The sequence below is a fragment of the Ovis canadensis genome, chromosome 3, assembly GCF_042477335.2.
Source record: "Ovis canadensis isolate MfBH-ARS-UI-01 breed Bighorn chromosome 3, ARS-UI_OviCan_v2, whole genome shotgun sequence".
In the NCBI taxonomy this organism is placed as follows: domain Eukaryota; kingdom Metazoa; phylum Chordata; class Mammalia; order Artiodactyla; family Bovidae; genus Ovis; species Ovis canadensis.
In genome coordinates this window covers 80,132,285-80,151,869 of record NC_091247.1, presented here as the reverse complement: position 1 = coordinate 80,151,869, position 19,585 = coordinate 80,132,285, and the positions used below count along the sequence as shown (strand labels likewise).

The 19,585-nt window shown below is 36.3% G+C and overlaps 1 protein-coding gene across 12 annotated transcripts in view; it reads right to left on the bottom strand.

The window, feature by feature from the left end:
* The window catches only part of PREPL (prolyl endopeptidase like), a 38,587-nt gene that overhangs the window by 12,005 nt on the left and 6,997 nt on the right, over nt 1-19,585 (bottom strand). For 7 of the 12 annotated variants that reach the window (XM_069583421.1, XM_069583424.1, XM_069583427.1 and 4 more), the window contains 7 exons: nt 13,426-13,548; nt 12,018-12,084; nt 9,926-10,132; nt 8,042-8,177; nt 5,667-5,883; nt 4,851-5,036; nt 155-352 (listed from right to left, as the gene is read on the bottom strand). In XM_069583421.1, coding sequence (XP_069439522.1) covers nt 155-352; nt 4,851-5,036; nt 5,667-5,883; nt 8,042-8,177; nt 9,926-10,132; nt 12,018-12,084; nt 13,426-13,548 — 1,134 coding nt within the window. The remainder of the gene's footprint in view (nt 1-154; nt 353-4,850; nt 5,037-5,666; nt 5,884-8,041; nt 8,178-9,925; nt 10,133-12,017; nt 12,085-13,425; nt 13,549-19,585) is intronic. The other 5 variants (XM_069583422.1, XM_069583429.1, XM_069583432.1 and 2 more) reach the window with 1 other exon arrangement.

Below are 19,585 nucleotides of genomic sequence, written 5' to 3'. Positions count from 1 at the left end.
ATTTACCTCCTAAAATGATTTGAGTCTTGTAGTGGAATGTGAGATCCACTTTACTAAACTGTGATAATGTAATCCCATCAGGGGCATTAATAATTAACAAACAGAATCTTTTCAGTAAATGGCAGGGCTGACAGTGAGGATCACAAAGACTTACCTTGCTTTTGGCTTCCATACGTAAAACACGACTAGTCTTTGTTATTGGGTCTTCATGCCCAGTTTCCTCAAACAGTTTGCCTTCTGCAAACTTATATGTATAATATTTCGGGGGACGTATTGGAGAGCACAGCTGAAAGGGGCAGTTCTCTGGGTCTGAATTTGTATCCATTATGAATCCACAGGCCCAAGGCGGGAGCTAAAGAAACAGAACAGTTAGCTGTACTCTTTATTGAGACACTAAGTATTATTAATTAAATTTCTGGGTCTGCTCCAAACAAGATGATGTAGATATCAAGTTTATTTTTATTCACTTTCATCTAATGCCTCATTTAAGGATTACTTCAGTACAACAAAAAAATAATGACCAATAAAAATAAGAAAAAAGTACAGGAAAATGGTTTATCTCCTTTAATAAAAAAAAGTTTATCTGGGGATATATAAACTTGGGCAACGAAACAACAAAAAGATTAAGAATAACAGCCCATCAAGTAGGGATTCCAGAACCCAAAGATACCTTCAAGATCTCTCTTCTCATAGAACATGAGATCTCTCACTTGTGGTTTTAATAATTTACCCAGCAGCCCTTACTCTACTGGCTGGACAGCCCCAGGGACGACAGTCATTATTCCAGGACTACAAACTAGCTCAGCAGCACTAAAGCATTTACAATTTGTTTTTAACTTTAGCTCCCAGGCTAACCATTGTGCAGAACAAAACCTTTCCTGCACACCTACTCTGAGAGACTCACTGCTATTATGATTAAGATTGTTAACTTTAAGAAAAAAAGGAAAAGAAATCAAAATTTATTCTCTCAGAGCAGCAGGGTCCAGCCTCAAGCCTTCCACTAACATCCCTCTTACACCTTTTAAAAGAACTCTAGTGAGCAGGCTGACGGTATGTTAGAATGGCACTCAGAGTCAGAATATTTCAAAGAAAATTGCCTTTCTTTTCCTGAGTAATTGTAGAAAGAGCAAATTCCTTAGAAAATCAGAGGTCTTGGCACAGCAACGTCACTGGTGGGCACTAGTCAGACAGTATAGGTGGGGGATGTGTGCATAAAGAGTGTACCATTTAACCTGTAGAAACTATGGTCACAGAGCTTAGGTTCACAGAGAAAATTTCTTGTAATTAATCCAAAGAATCCACTGCTGTAAAGCACTAGAGACATATATTTTCATTGACTTTCTAGAAGAGTTCCTAATTTATTCACTTCAGACTGTGGATTATTTTCAAGGATAATTTGTTTATTTAAATATTATTTATTTATAATGTATACAACCATAACTAGAAAGAAAAACGTAATCATGAAAGTTAAAAATCATTTTTGTTTTAGAACATTTATACAGTCTCTTAGGACACCAGACATTACATTTGATAATCTGACTTCATGAAGTAGATGGGAAGTTCTGGCTGTTTTATTTAGGTTCTCATTCTTTCTTATGTATGCCACTAGATGTTGTTTAGTAGCTCAATCATGTCTGACTCTTTGCAACCTCATGGAGTGTGGCACGCCAGGCTTCCCTGTCCTTCACCATCTCCCGGAGTTTGCTCAAACTCATGTCTATTGAGTTAGTGATGCCATCCAATCATCTCATCCTCTGTGGTCCCCTTCTCCTCCTGCCTTCAATCTTTCCCAGCATCAAATTCTTTTCCAATGAGTCGGTTCTTTGTATCAAGTGGCCAAAGTATTAGAGCTTCAGCTTCAACATCAGTCCCTCCAATTAATATTCAGGATTGATTTCCTTTAGGATGAACTGGTAGGATCTCCTTGCAGTCCAACGGACTCTCAAGAGTATTCTCCAACACCACAGTTCAAAAGTATCAATTTTTCTGCACTCAGCCTTCTTTATGGTCCAACTCTCACATCCATACATGACTACTGGAAAAACCATAACTTTGACTATACAGTGGAGAAGGCAATGGCACCCCACTCTAGTACTCTTGCCTGGAAAATTCCATGGACGGAGGAGCCTGGTGGGCTACAGTCCATGGGGTCATGAAGATTTGGACACGACTGAGCGACTTCACTTTCACTTTTCACTTTCATGCATTGGAGAAGGAAATGGCAACCCACTCCAGTGTTCTTGCCTGGAGAATCCCGGGGACGGGGAAGCCTGATGGGCTGCCGTCTATGGGGTTGCACAGAGTCGGACATGACTGAAGCGACTTAGCAGCAGCAGCAGCAGTTGACTATACAGACCTTTGTTGGCAAAGTAATGTCTCTGCTTTTTAATATGCTGTCTAATTTTGTCAGGCTTTTCTTCCCAGAAGCGTCTTTTAATTTCATGGCTGCAGTCACCATCCACAGTGATTTTGGAGCCCAAGAAAATAAAGTCTCTCACTGTTTCCATTGTTTCCCCATCTATTTGCCATGACGTGATGAGACCAGATACCATGATCTTCTTTTTTTGAATGTTGAGTTTTAAGCCAGCTTTTTCACTCTCCTCTTTCACCTTCATCAAGAGGCTCTTTAGTTCTTCTTCGCTTTCTGCCATAAAAGTGGTGTCATCTGCATATCTGAGGTTATTGATATTTCTCCCAGCAACCTTGATTCCAGCTTGTGTTTCATCCAGCTTTGCATTTCGCATGATGTACTCTCAAATAAGTTAAATAAGCAGGGTGACAATATACAGCTTTGATGTATTCTTTTCCCAATTCAGAACTAGTCTGTTGTTCCACGTCTGGTTCTAACTATTGCTTCTTGACCTGCATACAGGTTTCTCAGGAGGCAGATAAGGTGGTCTGGTATTCCCATTGCTTTAAGAATTTTCCACAGTTTGTTGTGATCCACACAGTCAAAGGCTTTAGCATAGTCAATGAAGCAGATGTTTTTCTGGAATTTCCTTGCTTTTTCTATGATCTATCGGATGGTGGTAATTTGATCTCTGGTGCCTCTGCCTTTACTGAATCAAACTTGAACATCTGGAAGTTCTCAGTTCACGTACTGTTGAAATCTAGCTTGGAGAATTTTGATCATTACTTCACCAGCATGTGAAATGAATGCAACTGTGAGGTAGTTTGAACATTCTTTGGCATTGCCCTTCTTTGGGAGTGGAATGAAAACTGACCTTTTCCAATCCTGTGGCCAGTGCTGAGTTTTCCAAATTTGCTGGCATATTGAGTCAAGCACTTAACCAGCATCATCTTTTACGATTTGAAATAGCTCAGCAGGAATTCCATCACCTCCACTAGCTTTGTTCGTAGTGATGTTTCCTAAGGCCCATTTTACTTCACACTCCAGGATGTCTGGCTCTAGGTGAGTGATCACAGCATCATGGTTATCTGGATCATTAAGATCTTTCTTGTATAGTTCTTTTGTATATTCTTGCCACCTCATCTTAATACTTCTGCTTCTGTTAGGTCCATACTGTTTCCTTTATTGTGCCCATTTTTGCATGAAAATGTTTCCTTGGTATCTCTAATTTTCTTGAAGCGATCTCTAGTCTAGATCTCTATGCCACTATAACAATCTCGAAACTAACCTCCATACCCCTCATTTCTTGGTGCTTCGGTGCACTCTAACGCGGCTGCCAGATAACCTTGTGAAGTTATGACTCCTTAAATTATTCCCCTGCCTTCAAACTTCAAATTTTCCCTTATTCATAATTTATGGATAAATTCATCATATTGACAGTCAAAGAATGTCAAATCATAGCTTCATCCCCTAGTAATTTGTTCTGCTTCAATAAAAGTGATATATTAGAAGTTTCCTGAATATTTTCCTAACTTCTCCAGCTTAGAGCTTCATTTGATGGACTTTCTCATCCTAGAATACTATTCCTTTCCCTACCCAACAAAACCCTATCTATCTTCTTTGGTTATCTCAAATTATACTACCCCCTAAAGTTTTCTTGGGCCCTCTGGGCCTCATGGTACATTTTATGTTTTTGATCCCACTTATTTAAACCCATGCTATACTTAATCTTTGTTTACAAGTCTAATCTCATGAAAAATGGTGTTCTCCTATGGCCAGGTATTTTGACTTACTATCTTTCCATTCCAGAAAGCCCAATACAGAACTCTGCACATAAAAATTTAATAAACATCCAGTGAATTTACTGGAACTGCATTTTAGCAAAAATTGTCATAACACTATAGATGGGGAGATACAAATGGCCTGTTTGCTGGTCATACAACTCTTTCCGCATCAAGCAAAACAGAGGCCTCCTTTCTTCCCTTCAGTTCATGTTACCTTAACTCACATATTAATGATGCTGTAAAACTGGGCAATAATGTTACCATTCACAGTTTTATAAAATTGGCAAAGAGATGATACAGACACAAACAAGTGTGGCCAAAACACTGTAGCAGAAACACAGGAGGCATGATTACTGTCTGGGATGGGAGAAGGAGGTAGTGGTTAGGCTCCAGCTGCCAAGCTGGCCTGAGTTATGACTATATCTAAGGTTGTAGAAATACATGATACAGAGATATGTAGCAAGAGAAATACAATGGCACTTAACTCTACTTCTGAAGTTCATCCTATACAGCAGTATTATTCAGTGCACTAAAAGCAAAGACTTCTAAAAGTAATTCCAAAATAAACCTCCTAAACCTGATGAAGACCCACTATACTAAATTCTATTTAAATTAATTTCTAAGAAAAAGTACATTGCTGTTATTCAAAATTTGACGTTCTGTTAATACGGCATGTATTCTGATTAACAGTATTATCTTTTGAAAATTAAACATACCTTTAGAGACCGAACTGAATCGTCAGCCAGACCAATCACATTAACATAAAGTAAATTGCTATGCTTCAGGAAGAGAACACAATGATCCTTAAACATGTCCAAGTCTACAACTTTGGTATTTCTCTTCATCGTGAAAAACAAATCCCAATTCATAATAGCAGGGGTATCAGCTGCTGTTCTCATTAGCTGTGTGGAACAAAATTAGACGAGATCTAGGTATCAGAAATGATGACTACAGCATCCAGAGATGAAACCACTGAAAACCAGACCTTATTAGTCTGCACTGTTTATGAAGAGCTGAAGGAACTTAACTCTGCGTCAGGGCTGAAGTGTGAACATCACCTTATGAATGAGCCCTGGATAGCCTCCTGGGTGGGTATGATGCAGTGCTTAGCTGATGGTCAAGCACTGAGAGCCAGTGGGGCCTTGGTGAGGCCTCGGCCCCTTGACTGTGGAGCCATCACTGAGCCTAGCTGAGACCAGCAGAGGAACTGCCTGAGATCAGTCCAAACTGATCTCAAAATCTCGTTTATAAAGTTTGAAAAGTTTGTTAAGCCACTAAGTTTGGCTTTGATGACTAACATTACTTAGGATAGGGAATGTTTTCCTTTGCTAACCTTTTTGGGTATAGTAAAATATGAAGAGGTATATTAGCTCCGAGGGAAGAGAAATGGGATTGGTTATATACAGGAAGGTAGCATCAGTTTTTAATGACCCAAAGCTTATGAAACAATAAACTCTTAGAGCAAGAAATGTTGATGTTACTGTAACACTTCCTAACAGCCTAAATGGGGACCACAAAAATACAGGATTTACCTTGAATTCTGTAGGCTCGCCAACATTAGTGAGAATGTATAACTCATCATCTCTATGTTCCACATAGTAAAGGACCCCATGGATTCGCTTCTGGATAAGTACTGGTGGGTCCCAAGGGCTCAGGCCGTCTATCAACCACACCTCAGAAGTGGTCTTGCTCATGATATTCATGGTGAGAAAACGACTGTCTTTTGTAAGATAAAGGAAGACAAAAAAACTATGCAGAAAAAAGAGAGGGAGAGAGAGAGAGAGGAAAATCGAATAAATTTCAAATGTAAGCTATCACTGTTACTGACAATTTCTCACTGGTATTGAGTATATATATTAATTTCTAATGCACACAGAAAAGAAAAACTCCTTAGTGAAATACTGCTTGTAAAAACTGGCTATTATTTTTTCTCATTCCCTCCTCAAAGGCATTCAAAATAATTTTTCTCTAACATTTTATTATGAATAGTTTTCAAAACCCACCACTAAGATTCTATACCTGCTAACATTTTGCAGTACCTCCTTTATCACATATTTATGTATCTTTCAATCCATCTTTAAAAAAAAATGCATTTCAAGGTAAACTACAGACATCATTTAACACTCAACCACATTAATAGATTACAGGGGTTTTTGCTGAGTAGAGGAAATAAACTTCCTGGAGAAGATATGTAATTGTAAGGAAGAAAAGAGACAGAATTTTCTTTGTTTTTCCTTTGAATGCATGTTGGATACCCTTTTTCCCTACTCTCCTAGTTTTTATAACTAAACAAACAACAGGAATAAAAACCCTTACAATCTCACTAAACTAAAACATTTTTTAAATTTTAATTTTTCTATTTTTCCTTCCAAGGCTTATTAGTATTTTATACATGTCTTTAAATAGATATAATTAAAATACAGATGCACTTTTGGATTCTGCATTTCTTGCTACACATATTATCATCTTTCCCCACATTAGGTATACAGTTTATGATCACTATTTTTAATGGCTTCTTAATATCAAGTTGAATTATCATAATTCTTAAAAACTTAGCTATTTCAGTGTAATAAATATAAAAGGGAACATATCATGAAGATAGTTTCTATCTCCATAACTTTTATAATTATTTCCTTAGGATAAATTCTTAGTAATAGAAATAGTATTTTAATGATTAAGAGTATTTTTATGACTCAATAAATCAAAGACTATCCCAAGAGCATTATACTAATTCATATTGACACACTGGATGCCTTTAAATATTGCATCTACATTTCCTTATTATGGAAGTAATTCATACTGAAAATACTAAGAAATATAAAGACAGATGGTATGTTTTAGTTGCAAGACAGAAAATAGTCTATAATGAAAGTCATTGGTATAATGTAATAAATTACTAGCATAAACTGTCATTTCCAAAAGACAATCTTGACAAATGACACATAAAATAGTGGGATCACAGGAATAGTTCTAGTAAATTCTCATTAATAGAATCCTCGTCAGAAAAAAAAGCAATGACAGTGTTACTGGATCAAGGATATTAGTTCTATGGGCTGGAATAATTTCTCCAGACCTCAAGTTCTTTATATGAACTTGGGGTTGTACAAGATTTTCTTTAAGGTCCTTGTCAGGTTTGAGATTTTATTAAGTGAAGGGTTAATTTTCTTGTTTGGAGTATCAATTTTACACTCACAGATTGGTTTTTAAAGCTCTTTTTTTTTCTCTTGCAAAATCTGTTGAGACATTGTCCAAATCATACTGTTAAATGATGTATAAGATGACAGGACTCTGGTGTTAAGAAATAATTTGTTTCTTATAAATCATTTGGAAAAGTACATCTGGGTGAGAGTTAAGGAACTTTGACAGATAAATTTATTATCATTTCCTTCCCAGCCTGGTTAAGTGGTAATATGAGGCATAAGTCCTGAAGCAAAAAGAATTAGCTTTAAGGAAGAATTACCAGATTACTGGGGAAAGTAAAATTTAAAGACCAAAGTATATCATGGCTTAAAGCAAAGCAATTTAAATTTTAGATAATCTACATGAAATAAATAGTGAATTCTGTGTAACTGATATGGTTAATCTAGTTATGACCTACAAGAGATTCATAAGTGCTGCATGACACTATTTAAGTGTTAAACTAAGAACTCCTCTCGTGTCAGGACAGAGAGGATGTTAGTAATTCAGCACCTATAGTCTAATGATATATCTGTGTTCACTCTGAAGTTTGAATATAACTAGTTTCCAATTTTGAATCTAAATCACTTATAAAAGAATGCTTTGCTCACCTTAGCCTTATTATATCTGATTCCAGCCTAAATCAATGTTTTAACTCAACCAAGAGCAGCACTTTAGATAACCAGAGAAATATGCTGAAAATGAAGACTTAATTGAATTGTTCTAGTACCTTGGGTCTTTTTCTGTGTAAAAACGTTCATTACGTTTGTTATCACCAAAAGTGGCTCGATATACATCATGACAGCGAAGGTTCCTCTGGAAGGTGTAGAATAAAACATCTTCATCTTCTTCATCCTTTACCCATTCTAAAAGAAAATAATTAAAGAATTATATATAGCCACCTATGTACAGTTAAAGAAAAAAAGACACAATGAATTCTCAGTGTCAAACAGAAGAGATGTGTAAGTTTATCTCTGGCAATCTAAATTGAACACAGGTTTGATTATATCTAACCCTGTTATTTCCAAAGAATAAGATACTACTACATCAATTCTAAGTTTTGTAGTTATCAGTTTCAAGGTACTCAAGTTTCTAAGTAAGAGTGGAACATTCAATATTTAGGAAAGACTTTGGTAAAGTCACATCTGCTTTCAGCAGATCGATTATGTTTAAATTTCACGCTCTTGTGCTTAGATGTTTGGTCGTGTCTGACTCTTTGTAACCCCATGGACTAGAGCCCACCAGGCTCCTCTGTCCATGGGATTCTCCAGACAAGAATACTGGAGTGGGTTGTCCTGTCCTCCTCCAGGGGATCTTCCCAACTCAGGGATCAAACCCAGGTCTCTCGCACTGCAGGTGGTTTTTTTACCATCTGAGACACCTGGGAAGCCCATATTTAAGTTTGCAGAAATACTGGCTCACTTCCTCTCATGACTAAATGTTTTTGTATGTTTTCAAGTTACAGTTTATCTCAAACTAAGCTTTAAAAAAAAGCTTATTTTTTAATTGGTGGAAAATTGCTTTATAATTTTGTGTTGGTTTCTGCTGTATAACAACACGAATCAGTCACATGCTGGTGTTTTCTAGATCCTACCGGAAGCTGTAAATTAAAGTATTCATACAATTACGTCATGACTGCCACCTGGCTGACAGTGACTGAAAGACATCATTGTATAATATGCATTCTGATTTTAGAGGTTAAAATGTACAAGAGGTATGTCTTAGAAAAAATTTGATAGGATATAATTCTAATTCATTGTAAAAGCATTTCTTTATTAAACAATGGAGAAATTTATGGCAGAAAATGAAAGGGAGGATAAAGTCTCTGTGTGTGTATAATATATATATATACACACACACATACACATATATATATAATCACTCAATGATAAATGATAAAATTTAAAGTTGGTTGTACTGGTAAAAATATCATAACTTTAATGATGAATAAGTTAGTTCAGGGAATTCCTTGGTCATCCAGTGATTAGGACTTGGCACTTTCACTGCCAGGGTGCGGTTCAGTCCCTAGTCAGGGAACTAAGATCCCGCAAGCTATGTGGTCGAAAAAACAAGCAAACAAAAAGTTAATTTATCTTGTTCCAGAGTTCCTTGGTAGAGACCCCAGGGCAATATGCTACAATGGATGGACAAGATGATGTGAAATTAAAAAAATACCCTAGCCTAAAATTGAATAAAATATTAAGATGTAATTTATATGCAAACATGTACTCTAAGTAATAGCAAAGAATATTATTACTGACACATTACTGATAAGGAGCCTGGTGGGCTACAGTTTACAGGGTTGCAAAGAGTCAGACATGACTGAATTGACTTAGCATGCATGCACTGATATGTATTACTGATACATTAACATACACTGTGCAACCTAGACTCTGATTATAATACTTTTAAAAACATGGACATGAATTTGGATATTTAACTAAAGAAGGGAAGGTCTCCTGGTTAAGAGGCACAGAGGAAGGTATGGAGTCCACAAGGATAAACAGATCAGGCATTCATCTTCTGATTTATTCATGTGGGCAAATAAAAATGTCTCAAAAGTGTAGACAATTCTCTTGCTGTTGTCTTTTCAATGTTTTAGTTGGTGTCTTACCAAAACTAGACACATTTGGGAAAGAAGCTTCCATTACAGGCTGATCACTGAGCTTCACAACTATACAAGTAGATGCTTCAGAATCCTCAGTTCTTATCTTGGCAGCTACATATTTTTCATCAGGAGCAACTCTGATACAGTCAATGAAGGGCTGCTCTAATTTAAGTTCCTCCAAATTGAACAAAACTTCATAGTTATCATTGTCTGCTGCATAAAGAAAAAAGTAGAGGAGATAATTCTGTAAGATATACTTACAATTTTTTAAAAACTATATTTCAGTGTTTTAGAGTAGCATTCCCCTTCTGTAAGATGCTACATTATGGCTTCCTTCAGCATTGACAGTAGCTTGATGTGTATAGAAAATGGCATTTGTTATTCAATATTACAATATCCTATTCAGTATTACTCTATGCATCAGCCTATGTGATGTTACTTGATACAGTTAGTCTAATATTTATAGACCATATAGAACCTAGAAAAGTAAGAAACTGTGACAATAAGTAATCTATGTTGTGCCTAGCATAGTAACTGCGATTTGGTAGAGGCTCAAAAAATGCTGGTTCTCACCTCCATTTTCTATGTCAAAGCTTCTGAGTGTTAAGTATTAATTCTAGCTTAGGCAAACCCAGATATTAAAAGCTAGTCATTTAAAATAAAGATAAAAATCAATAATCAAAACCTATTTTTTATATCTTTGAAAATCAATACCAGCCTTTTAGGCAGCATGTACAGGGACTGAGTGGGTACCAATCATTGTCCCTTCTGTCCTGGGAGTATACACGGACCACCACACCAGCACACCCCATATCATGGGGATAATGGCCACATATGTTGAGGAAAGCAGCAGCAAGCATACAAAGTAAAAGCAGCTCTTAATTTCCGACAAGATAGAGTAGGAGGACTTGAGTTCACTTCCTCTCATGAAAACACCAAAATCACAACTAACTGTTGAACAACCACTGACCCAAAAGACTGGAACCTATCAAAAAAACATACTTTACATCCAAAGACAAAGAAGAAGCTACAATGAGACAGTCAGGGGTTGGGGTGGGGGAACGCTTTCATGATATAATCAAATCCCAACCATTGGGTGGGCAAGCCACAAACTGGAAAAATAATTGTATCACAAAGGCTCTCCCACAGGAGTGAGAATTCCAAGTCCCATGGCAGGCTCCCCAGCCTGAGGGTTTGGCATTGGAAGGAGCCTCCAGAGCATTTGCCTTTGAAGGCCAGTAGGGGCCTGAACAAACAATAAATGCTGGACGGTGTGTGGAGAAAAAGGAACCCTCCTACACTGTTCATGAGAATGTAAATTGGTACAACCACTACAGAGAACAGTATGGAGGTTCCTTAAAAAACGAAAAACAGAACTACCATATGATCCAGCAATCCCCCTGGGCATATATCCAGAGAAAACCATAATTCAAAAAGATACATGAACCCCAGTGTTCATTGCAGTGCTCTTTATAATAGCCGAGACTCAAAGCAACCTAAATGGCCAGTGACAGGGGAATGGATAAAGATGTACAGATACAGATACACAATGGAATATTACTCGGCCATCAAAAAGAATGACACAATGCCATTTGCAGCAACATGGATGGACCTAGAGAGTGTCATACTAAGTAAGTCAGATAGAAAAAGAGAAGTTTCATATGATATCACTTAATATGTAGAATCTAAAAAAAAAATGATACAAAGAAACTTATTTGCAAAAGATAAACACACTCACAGACTTTGAAAACAAACTTAACGATACCAAAGGGGAAATGTAGAGGGGAGGGATAAATCAGGAGTTTGGGATTAACATATATACTACTATATATAAAACAGATAATCGACAAGGACCTAATGTATAGCACAGGGAACTCCACTCAATATGTTATAACAACCTATATGGGAAAAGAATCTGAAAAATGGATATATGTATGTGTGTAACTGAATCACTTTACAGTACATATGAAACTAATAACTGTAAATCAACTATACTGCAACAGAAAATACAAATTACAAAAATCAATACCAAGTTTCTCATGAAAAATGTGAAATCAGAAAAATCAAGTGTTTCTTAAAAAGGAAAACTGTACGGTACCTTCTTCATCTTTGGAACGAACCAAGCAGCAGCCCTCTTGATAATAAACGAAACCACCGTGTTTAATCTGACAATGTAAAGAAACAAATGGTTTATTTAATAATAATGATTTATCTACTAGTTTAAACACAATTTAATTAATTGTTTAATGGTCTGACTATTCAAGATGAAGAAATGAGATCTTTTATAAAAGCAGACCTGTTGAAGTCTATGAGTAAACATAAAAAAATATTAAATGGATATAAATATATAATATAGTGATCAAGATATGGTTTCCATATGTTTACAATCATTGGAGGCATTTCTAATACATAAATGAAAGAAACAAAGAGAAGGCAAAACAAAACCTATGTCAGTTCTCATGAATGTACGAACCACGTTAGCTTTATTTTTGGAACATTTGACAATTAGCAGACATCAAGTGGCATCGTTAAGATAAACCAAAATTATGCAGATGCGAAAACCATGACTGAAGACTAGCCTGAAAACCCAGTCAATACCTTTCTGAGATTCCTTCCTCTAAAATATGCTGTCACTGCCAACTGTTCATGGTTTGATCTGACTGTACACAAAGCATCTTACCCTCTGTAGAGGTGACAGATAAAGGCAATTTGAGAGAGAGAAAGACCATTACCAATACATGAATCATGCTCTTGTCTAATTCCTACATATTAAATGCAACTGATTGACTGATATGATATTAGGCAGCTTAAGACATTTACTACCTGCTAGTTAATGGTGTGATTTGAATCTGGAATTTCTGATTCTTTGTTGTTCAGCCACTAAGTCATGTTGGGCTTTCTGTAGCTCCATGGACTGTATTGCTATTTTCATTCTACTGTGTATGCAATTTTCACTCATAAGCTGTGGTTCTGTTTTCCATTCTTATCAACAAATTTTTCAAAAAAGAAATTCAACATGTATGTTCAGTCATTTTCAACTGAATATCTATGAGTGTGGTAAACACAAAATGGTCAAGCAAATACTTGGCTTTCCTGGTATTAAACTGTTCAAAGTGAATTTTCTTTTATTGAAAAAAAAAAGTATAGCTAGAACAATCAAACACTTTTCAAATAATGAAGCACTGACTTAGTTTCACTTGAACTTCTCACTAGAATTATTTTTAAAAATTTAAAAGCAGAATTGGTTTCCAAAGCCAAAATTAATACAATATGCTTGGAAATTCATCTTGGCTTTGATCTTTACAATTTATTTAAAGGATCATAATTAGCTTATTCTTTGTTCTTTAAGTTTTTCAGCACATATTAAAGGCCAAAATCAGTCTAATTTGGATGTGGGCTTATGTTTATAAATCATAAGGTATTAATTAAAAAAAAAACATAAGGTATTTCATTTGTATCCCCACTGGTAATATAAGGTTTAAAAAAATAGAGATGAGATACGTTACCTCTGCATTGATGATTTCGTATTCTTCTTGTGGCTGTGTTTCTAATTTTGCTCTCACTTTTTCAAACGCATCCATGTTTTCTGAAAGGGGTTTTTCGTTTCCCTGTTTACTAGACAGAAAATTCTGGAAAAAAGTTTTATCAGTATGATCATAATATTTCAACTAGAAAAAAAAAACTTTCACCTTTTAAAGATAATTCTTATTTCCTTCTCATGCAAATACAACATTAGATGTATACCTATGAAATAAACTGCTTTTCACAGATCTTATATATTGTTTCATAAGTTTAATAAGTCATTTCTCCTTTTTCACTTAAAAATGTAAAGAAAGAAGATGAGGTTGATACTTAATGACTACAAAAGGAAATGGCACCCCACTCCAGTACTCTTGCCTGGGAAATTGCACAGAGGAGCCTGGGCAGCTACAGTCCACGGGGTCGCAGAGGTGGCCACGACTGGGCGCACATGCACACGTTACTTTAAATGTGTGAGTCCTGAAGAGGCAGAGGTACTAGAAGTTCAGAGGACTGTTCAGAAATACTATGGGAAAGCAATAAATGAAACCCTATGAACACTTAAACACATTTAATAGCCAGGTGTGAGAAGCAGAAGTCTGCTGAATTTTATAAAGTACTAAAAGACCTCCTAAAATGAGAAAAAAGTCGAAGGCAGAGGAAGACATTAACATTATCAATAAATGTTCATTATTATTTTATTCACAGCAAGAGTCATGATAAGAAGTTTTCGTTACTTTCTATCTTCACTGGCTGTAATTTTCTTCTCTTGTGGGGATAAGTAATCCTCCAAATAGAACTATTTATCAGATTAAATGGTGAATTAAGGCTTTATAAAACAGAACTTCTCTTTTGAGATAAGGAATCAGATAATATATTCATCTTAAAAAAGGAAGAATAAGGAAAAATAGTGGAAAATTAGTGAGTAGAGATACAGGTGAAAGCTAAATAAAGCACTGTGTCTTATTAGGAGTCCCCAATAAGCTAAGAGCTTAAGTTGATGTCTGCTGAGCACATAAATATCATATGAATGATTAACATTTGGGTAGAGCAAAAATTTCAGTTCTCAAATTAAAAAAAGGGTTCAATAATTCAATATACTATGAGTTTGCCTTGCCTAAAGAAAAGAATTCTAGTTGAGATTTTCAATGTCACCTTTCTGCCAAAGATGACAGCTGTACAGTGATTTGTGCCAGAGGGGCACTAAGCCTTTGGTAAGGACCTCCAACAGCTGGTTAATATGTATTGCACAAGTGTGTCCATGATACTTTACCAACAGTGTGGCGAATGTAAGTGATATAGTCTATATCACAGAGTTTATAATCTAAAATTAAACACAAGAATAAAATAGAAAAATCACCAAAGCAAATTAAATGGAAAATTAATCATTTTCACAAAGTTTTAAGACTTTTGGGGATGCTTTATGATTTGGATTAGATTCACATTAGCTATAATGGTCGTTGCCCAAGTTATTTACTCTGTACTTCAATAATATAATTAATGCGCTTGAGTAACACGTTCAAATACTAGAGGCCCCTATGTTTACTTTTTTTTTTTTAAAGTATCTCTACAAAATCTGGTGTTGATCTTTAGTGAGGCAAAATATCTATACCAATAGATTCTTATTATCATCTAAAGCATGAAACAGATCACTAGAAATCCTTCTTGAAACTACAACTTAGTGATTAGTTAGTTCAGTCGCTCAGTCGTGTCCAACTCTTTGCGACCCCATGAATCGCAGCACTCCAGGCCTCTCCGTCTATCACCAACTCCCGAAGTTTACCCAAACTCATGTCCATCGAGTCGGTGATGCCATCCAGCCATCTCATCCTCTGTCGTCCCCTTCTCCTCCTGCCCCCAATCCCTCCCAGCATCAGGATCTTTTCCAATGAGTTAACTCTTCTCATGAGGTATAGGAGCTGATTTTTTATTTCCAGATATATGCTTATCTGTTCTGTTAATTCCTATTATAATTAGAGTCAGGAGAGCTACAAAGAAAGTACCTCTTTCTACTACCTTGCAGCCCCTAGCACATTCCAAACCAGGAGCTGGGCTCTGCCGCTTTTCAACACTGGTTCTTTATTACTGAGAGCCATGGCTAAGGTAGGACTAAAGGCAACAAGGCTGGGCCCAATACCTGTCCTCCTACACTTACCTTAAACAGTCTTAATTTTTTTTCTGTGTCACAAATCCAAATAAACTGAGTATATCTGAACCAAAAAACCCTGAAATCAACAGAATTTTGAACTGCCTTAATAAAGTAGAAGTAGAGTTCAAACATTTTGTAAATGATTCCTCAAAAGGAAATACCACCAGGGAAACTTGAGATTTTATATAATATTCACAAAGTACTCCAAGTTGGTTTTGGTTTAAGTTCTGTCTTCAACAATACTCACTGGATGTTCCAAGCTTTCATTTCAATGCTAGCTAGCATTATCATTAGGGTATGCAGCTAAACTTGATTTTAGCCAAGTATCTTACTACATTAATAGTTCATTGGTTTTAAGGGCATAAACTGCCTAATGGAGCTGAGCTGAGGAGAGCTTTAACTTTAAATTTTAAGAGCTTACATGTACAGTGTCACTTTATTAATGGAAAAAAGAACCAGTCTTCCTCATCTTCTGGGTGGCCTACTACAAAACCATTTTAATAATGAAAACTCTTAAGATAGAAAAATGGAATATGTAAACTTTATTACAGCAACATCATTGAACTCTAAAGACAGAAAAATTACGCAACAGAAGAAAGAACACTGGGCAGCTTTGAGTAAAGATGGTGCCATTAATAAATGGCTAACTCCAAGTCTGGGACAGGGAGAGTAAAAAGTAGGCTTAGGACGTTTTGTGTTAGAAAGCAAGAAATGTTCAAAGGTTTATGGAGATGTGTGAAAAGAACACAAGGGCCAGTTTGAGGGGGTTCCTACTAGCCACATTTAGGGCAGTTTGAGCATTAAAAATAATAATGACTGTAAATGATTACTTTAAAAACTCACAAAAGTTTAAAAAGAAGTAAAAATAAAAACACACACCAAACTAAAATAAAAAAATAAAAAGACTACAAAAAGGGGGAAAACGTTTTTTACAGAATAATACTAGCTAATAAATGTAGAAAGAATAACAGAAATAGAAAAACATTAGCAACCCCCACTGAAACAAGTGATTAGGGTAAAGATTATCCATGGTTATTAAACTCATTAGGTGAAATGATACTGGGTAGTAAAATATTTGCACAAAGTATTACCCTACATTCTACTTAGTAATTGCAAAGGGAATAATGGCCCCTTAACAATGGAGAGAACTAGCAATTATCACCTTTATTGAAATTATTAAGCTTAGCATATGAACAGTGGGACAAGCTGACATTATGAGTCCCCTGAAATTACGCAATATGGAGAATTTCAATTTAAGACAGAAAAAGAGAAGAGTAAACCTAAAGTAAGTAGAAGAAAGGAAATAAATTTAATTTGTTTCAATGAAATTGATAAAGAAACTAAAGAAAGGACCAACAAAATAGAAAAAGTTGGTTCTTTTAAAGATATACTAAGAAAGACATGGGAGGCGGACAGGGAGGCCCAGGACAAGGAGGCCTGGAGAGCTGCAGTCCAAGGGGTCGCAGAGTCGGACACAACTTAGCGACTAAACAAGAAGAAAGACATGTATAAAACTTGACTTAAAAGGCCAAAAATATTAGAAATGAAAAAGATGGCATAATTACAGATATAACAAAGATTTTAAAAAATTACAATAAAGTTCTTTATGCTAATACATTTGAAAATATGATAAAATGGATAATTTTTCAGAAAATAAATTAGCAAAACTGATTCAAACAACAGAAGAGCTGTATAAGCCAATAACTATCAAAGAAATTGATAATTAAGTATCCCTTTATAAAACAGACACAAAACCCAGGTAAGTTCAAGGGTAGCTTCCTCAAATCCTCCTCTCATATATTAACTATTTATGGAAAAAAAAAAAGGCCAACTATATAAAACCATGCCATTAATTTTATCAGGCTAATATAACCCTGACAGTAAAACTAGACAGTGACAATATAAGACAATGAAAAATCAATCTTACTATAAAATATGGATTGAAAAACTCTAAAATAAAAGATCAATGTATTTTAGAAAAACACAAAACAAAAACAATAGTGATAATAAAATCCTATGTGACCAATGAAGATTTATCTTAAGAGTGAAAAGATGGTTCAACACTAGAAAAATCTATCAATGTAATCCCAAATAAAGGAAATATATCTTAGGCCCATTTTGATTAATGCAGAAAAAAAATTAGAAAATAATCGATACACTTAAAAATCATAAAAATCTTAAACTTCCTTAAGAAACATCCCTGTGTTGTTTTAGGCAGACCTTATTTAACTTATATGAAGAGTACCTCATGAGAAACGCTGGACTGGAAGAAACACAAGCTGGAATCAAGATTGCCGGGAGAAATATCAATAACCTCAGATATGCAGATGACACCACCCTTATGCAGAAAGGGAAGAGGAGCTAAAAAGCCTCTTGATGAAAGTCAAAGAGGAGAGAGAAAAAGTTGGCCTCAAGCTCAACATTCAGAAAACGAAGATCATGGCATCCGGTCCCATCACTTCATGGGAAATAGATGGGGAAACAGTGGAAACAGTGTCAGACTTTATTTTTTGGGGCTCCATAATCACTGCAGATGGTGACTGCAGCCATGAAATTAAAAGATGCTTACTCCTTGGAAGAAAAGTTATGACCAACCTAGATAGCATATTCAAAAGCAGAGACATTACTTTGCCAACTAAGATCCGTCTAGTCAAGGCTATGGTTTTTCCTGTGGTCATGTATGGATGTGAGAGTTGGACTGTGAAGAAGGCTGAGCGCCGAAGAATTGATGCTTTTGAACTGTGGTGTTGGAGAAGACTCTTGAGAGTCCCTTGGACTGCAAGGAGATCCAACCAGTCCATTCTGAAGGAGATCAGCCCTGGGATTTCTTTGGAAGGAATGATGCTAAAGCTGAAACTCCAGTACTTTGGCCACCTCATGAGAAGAGTTGACTCATTGGAAAAAACTCTGATGCTGGGAGGGATTGGGGGCAGGAGAAGGGGACAACCGAGGATGAGATGGCTGGATGGCATCACGGACTCGATGGACGTGAGTCTGAGTGAACTCCGGGAGATGGTGATGAACAGGGAGGCCTGGCGTGCTGCAATTATGGGGTCGCAAAGAGTCGGACACGACTGAGCGACTGAACTGGACTGAACTGATACTAAGCATCTGTTCATGAGGTCGCAAACACTTTCACTTTCATACTAAGCATCTGTGAAACCCTTTGCAAGACTTGTCTCCTATATTCCCTGCTTCTAATTCCTCTCTATGAGCCCAGTAAGATTTTTGCCCTTCTCATTCCAGTGACTGCTCTTGTCAAGGTCACTGATGACCCCTACATCAAGAAGTACCGATGTTAATTCTAGGTAATCACAGTACTTGAGAGCTATCAGCATCATCATTCAGTTGATCACTTCCACCTCCTAAAAACACTTCACTTGGCTTCCAGGCTTCACTTCACTTCACATTGCTTGCCTTCTATTTCACTGGCCCTTCTCAGTTTCTTCAGCCAGTTCCTACTCAACTCCTTGGCTCTTAACATTAAAATGCCCTGGACCACTTCTTTTATCTGTAGTCTGCACTAATTCCCTTGGTGATCTCATACTGTCTTATGATGCTAAATAGTAAATGCTGTTGATTTTCTAGGACTCCTAAATTTTTATCTCTGGCCTGATCCTTTTCCCTGAACAAATGTGTTATGCCCAACTGACTACAATACTCATTATTTTCTACTTGGACTTCTAACAAGTATTAAAAAAAAAAATGTCCAGCACTGAATATCCAATATCCCCATTTTCCCTCTCCCCACAAAAATCTAATGTTCTTTATGCAATTATTCCTATCTTCATAAATGACAACTGTCTTTCCAGCTGCTCACGCTTAAAAGTTTTAGTTTTGTCATTCTCTCTAGCAACCACTGACGTGAACATCTTGTCAATTCTACTTTCAAGATGTATCTTGAATCTGAGCACGTCTCACACCTTTACTATTCTGGTGATACCAGTATCATTTCTCTCTGGATTACTGCAAGAGCCAAAATGCTGTTTCTGCCTCTG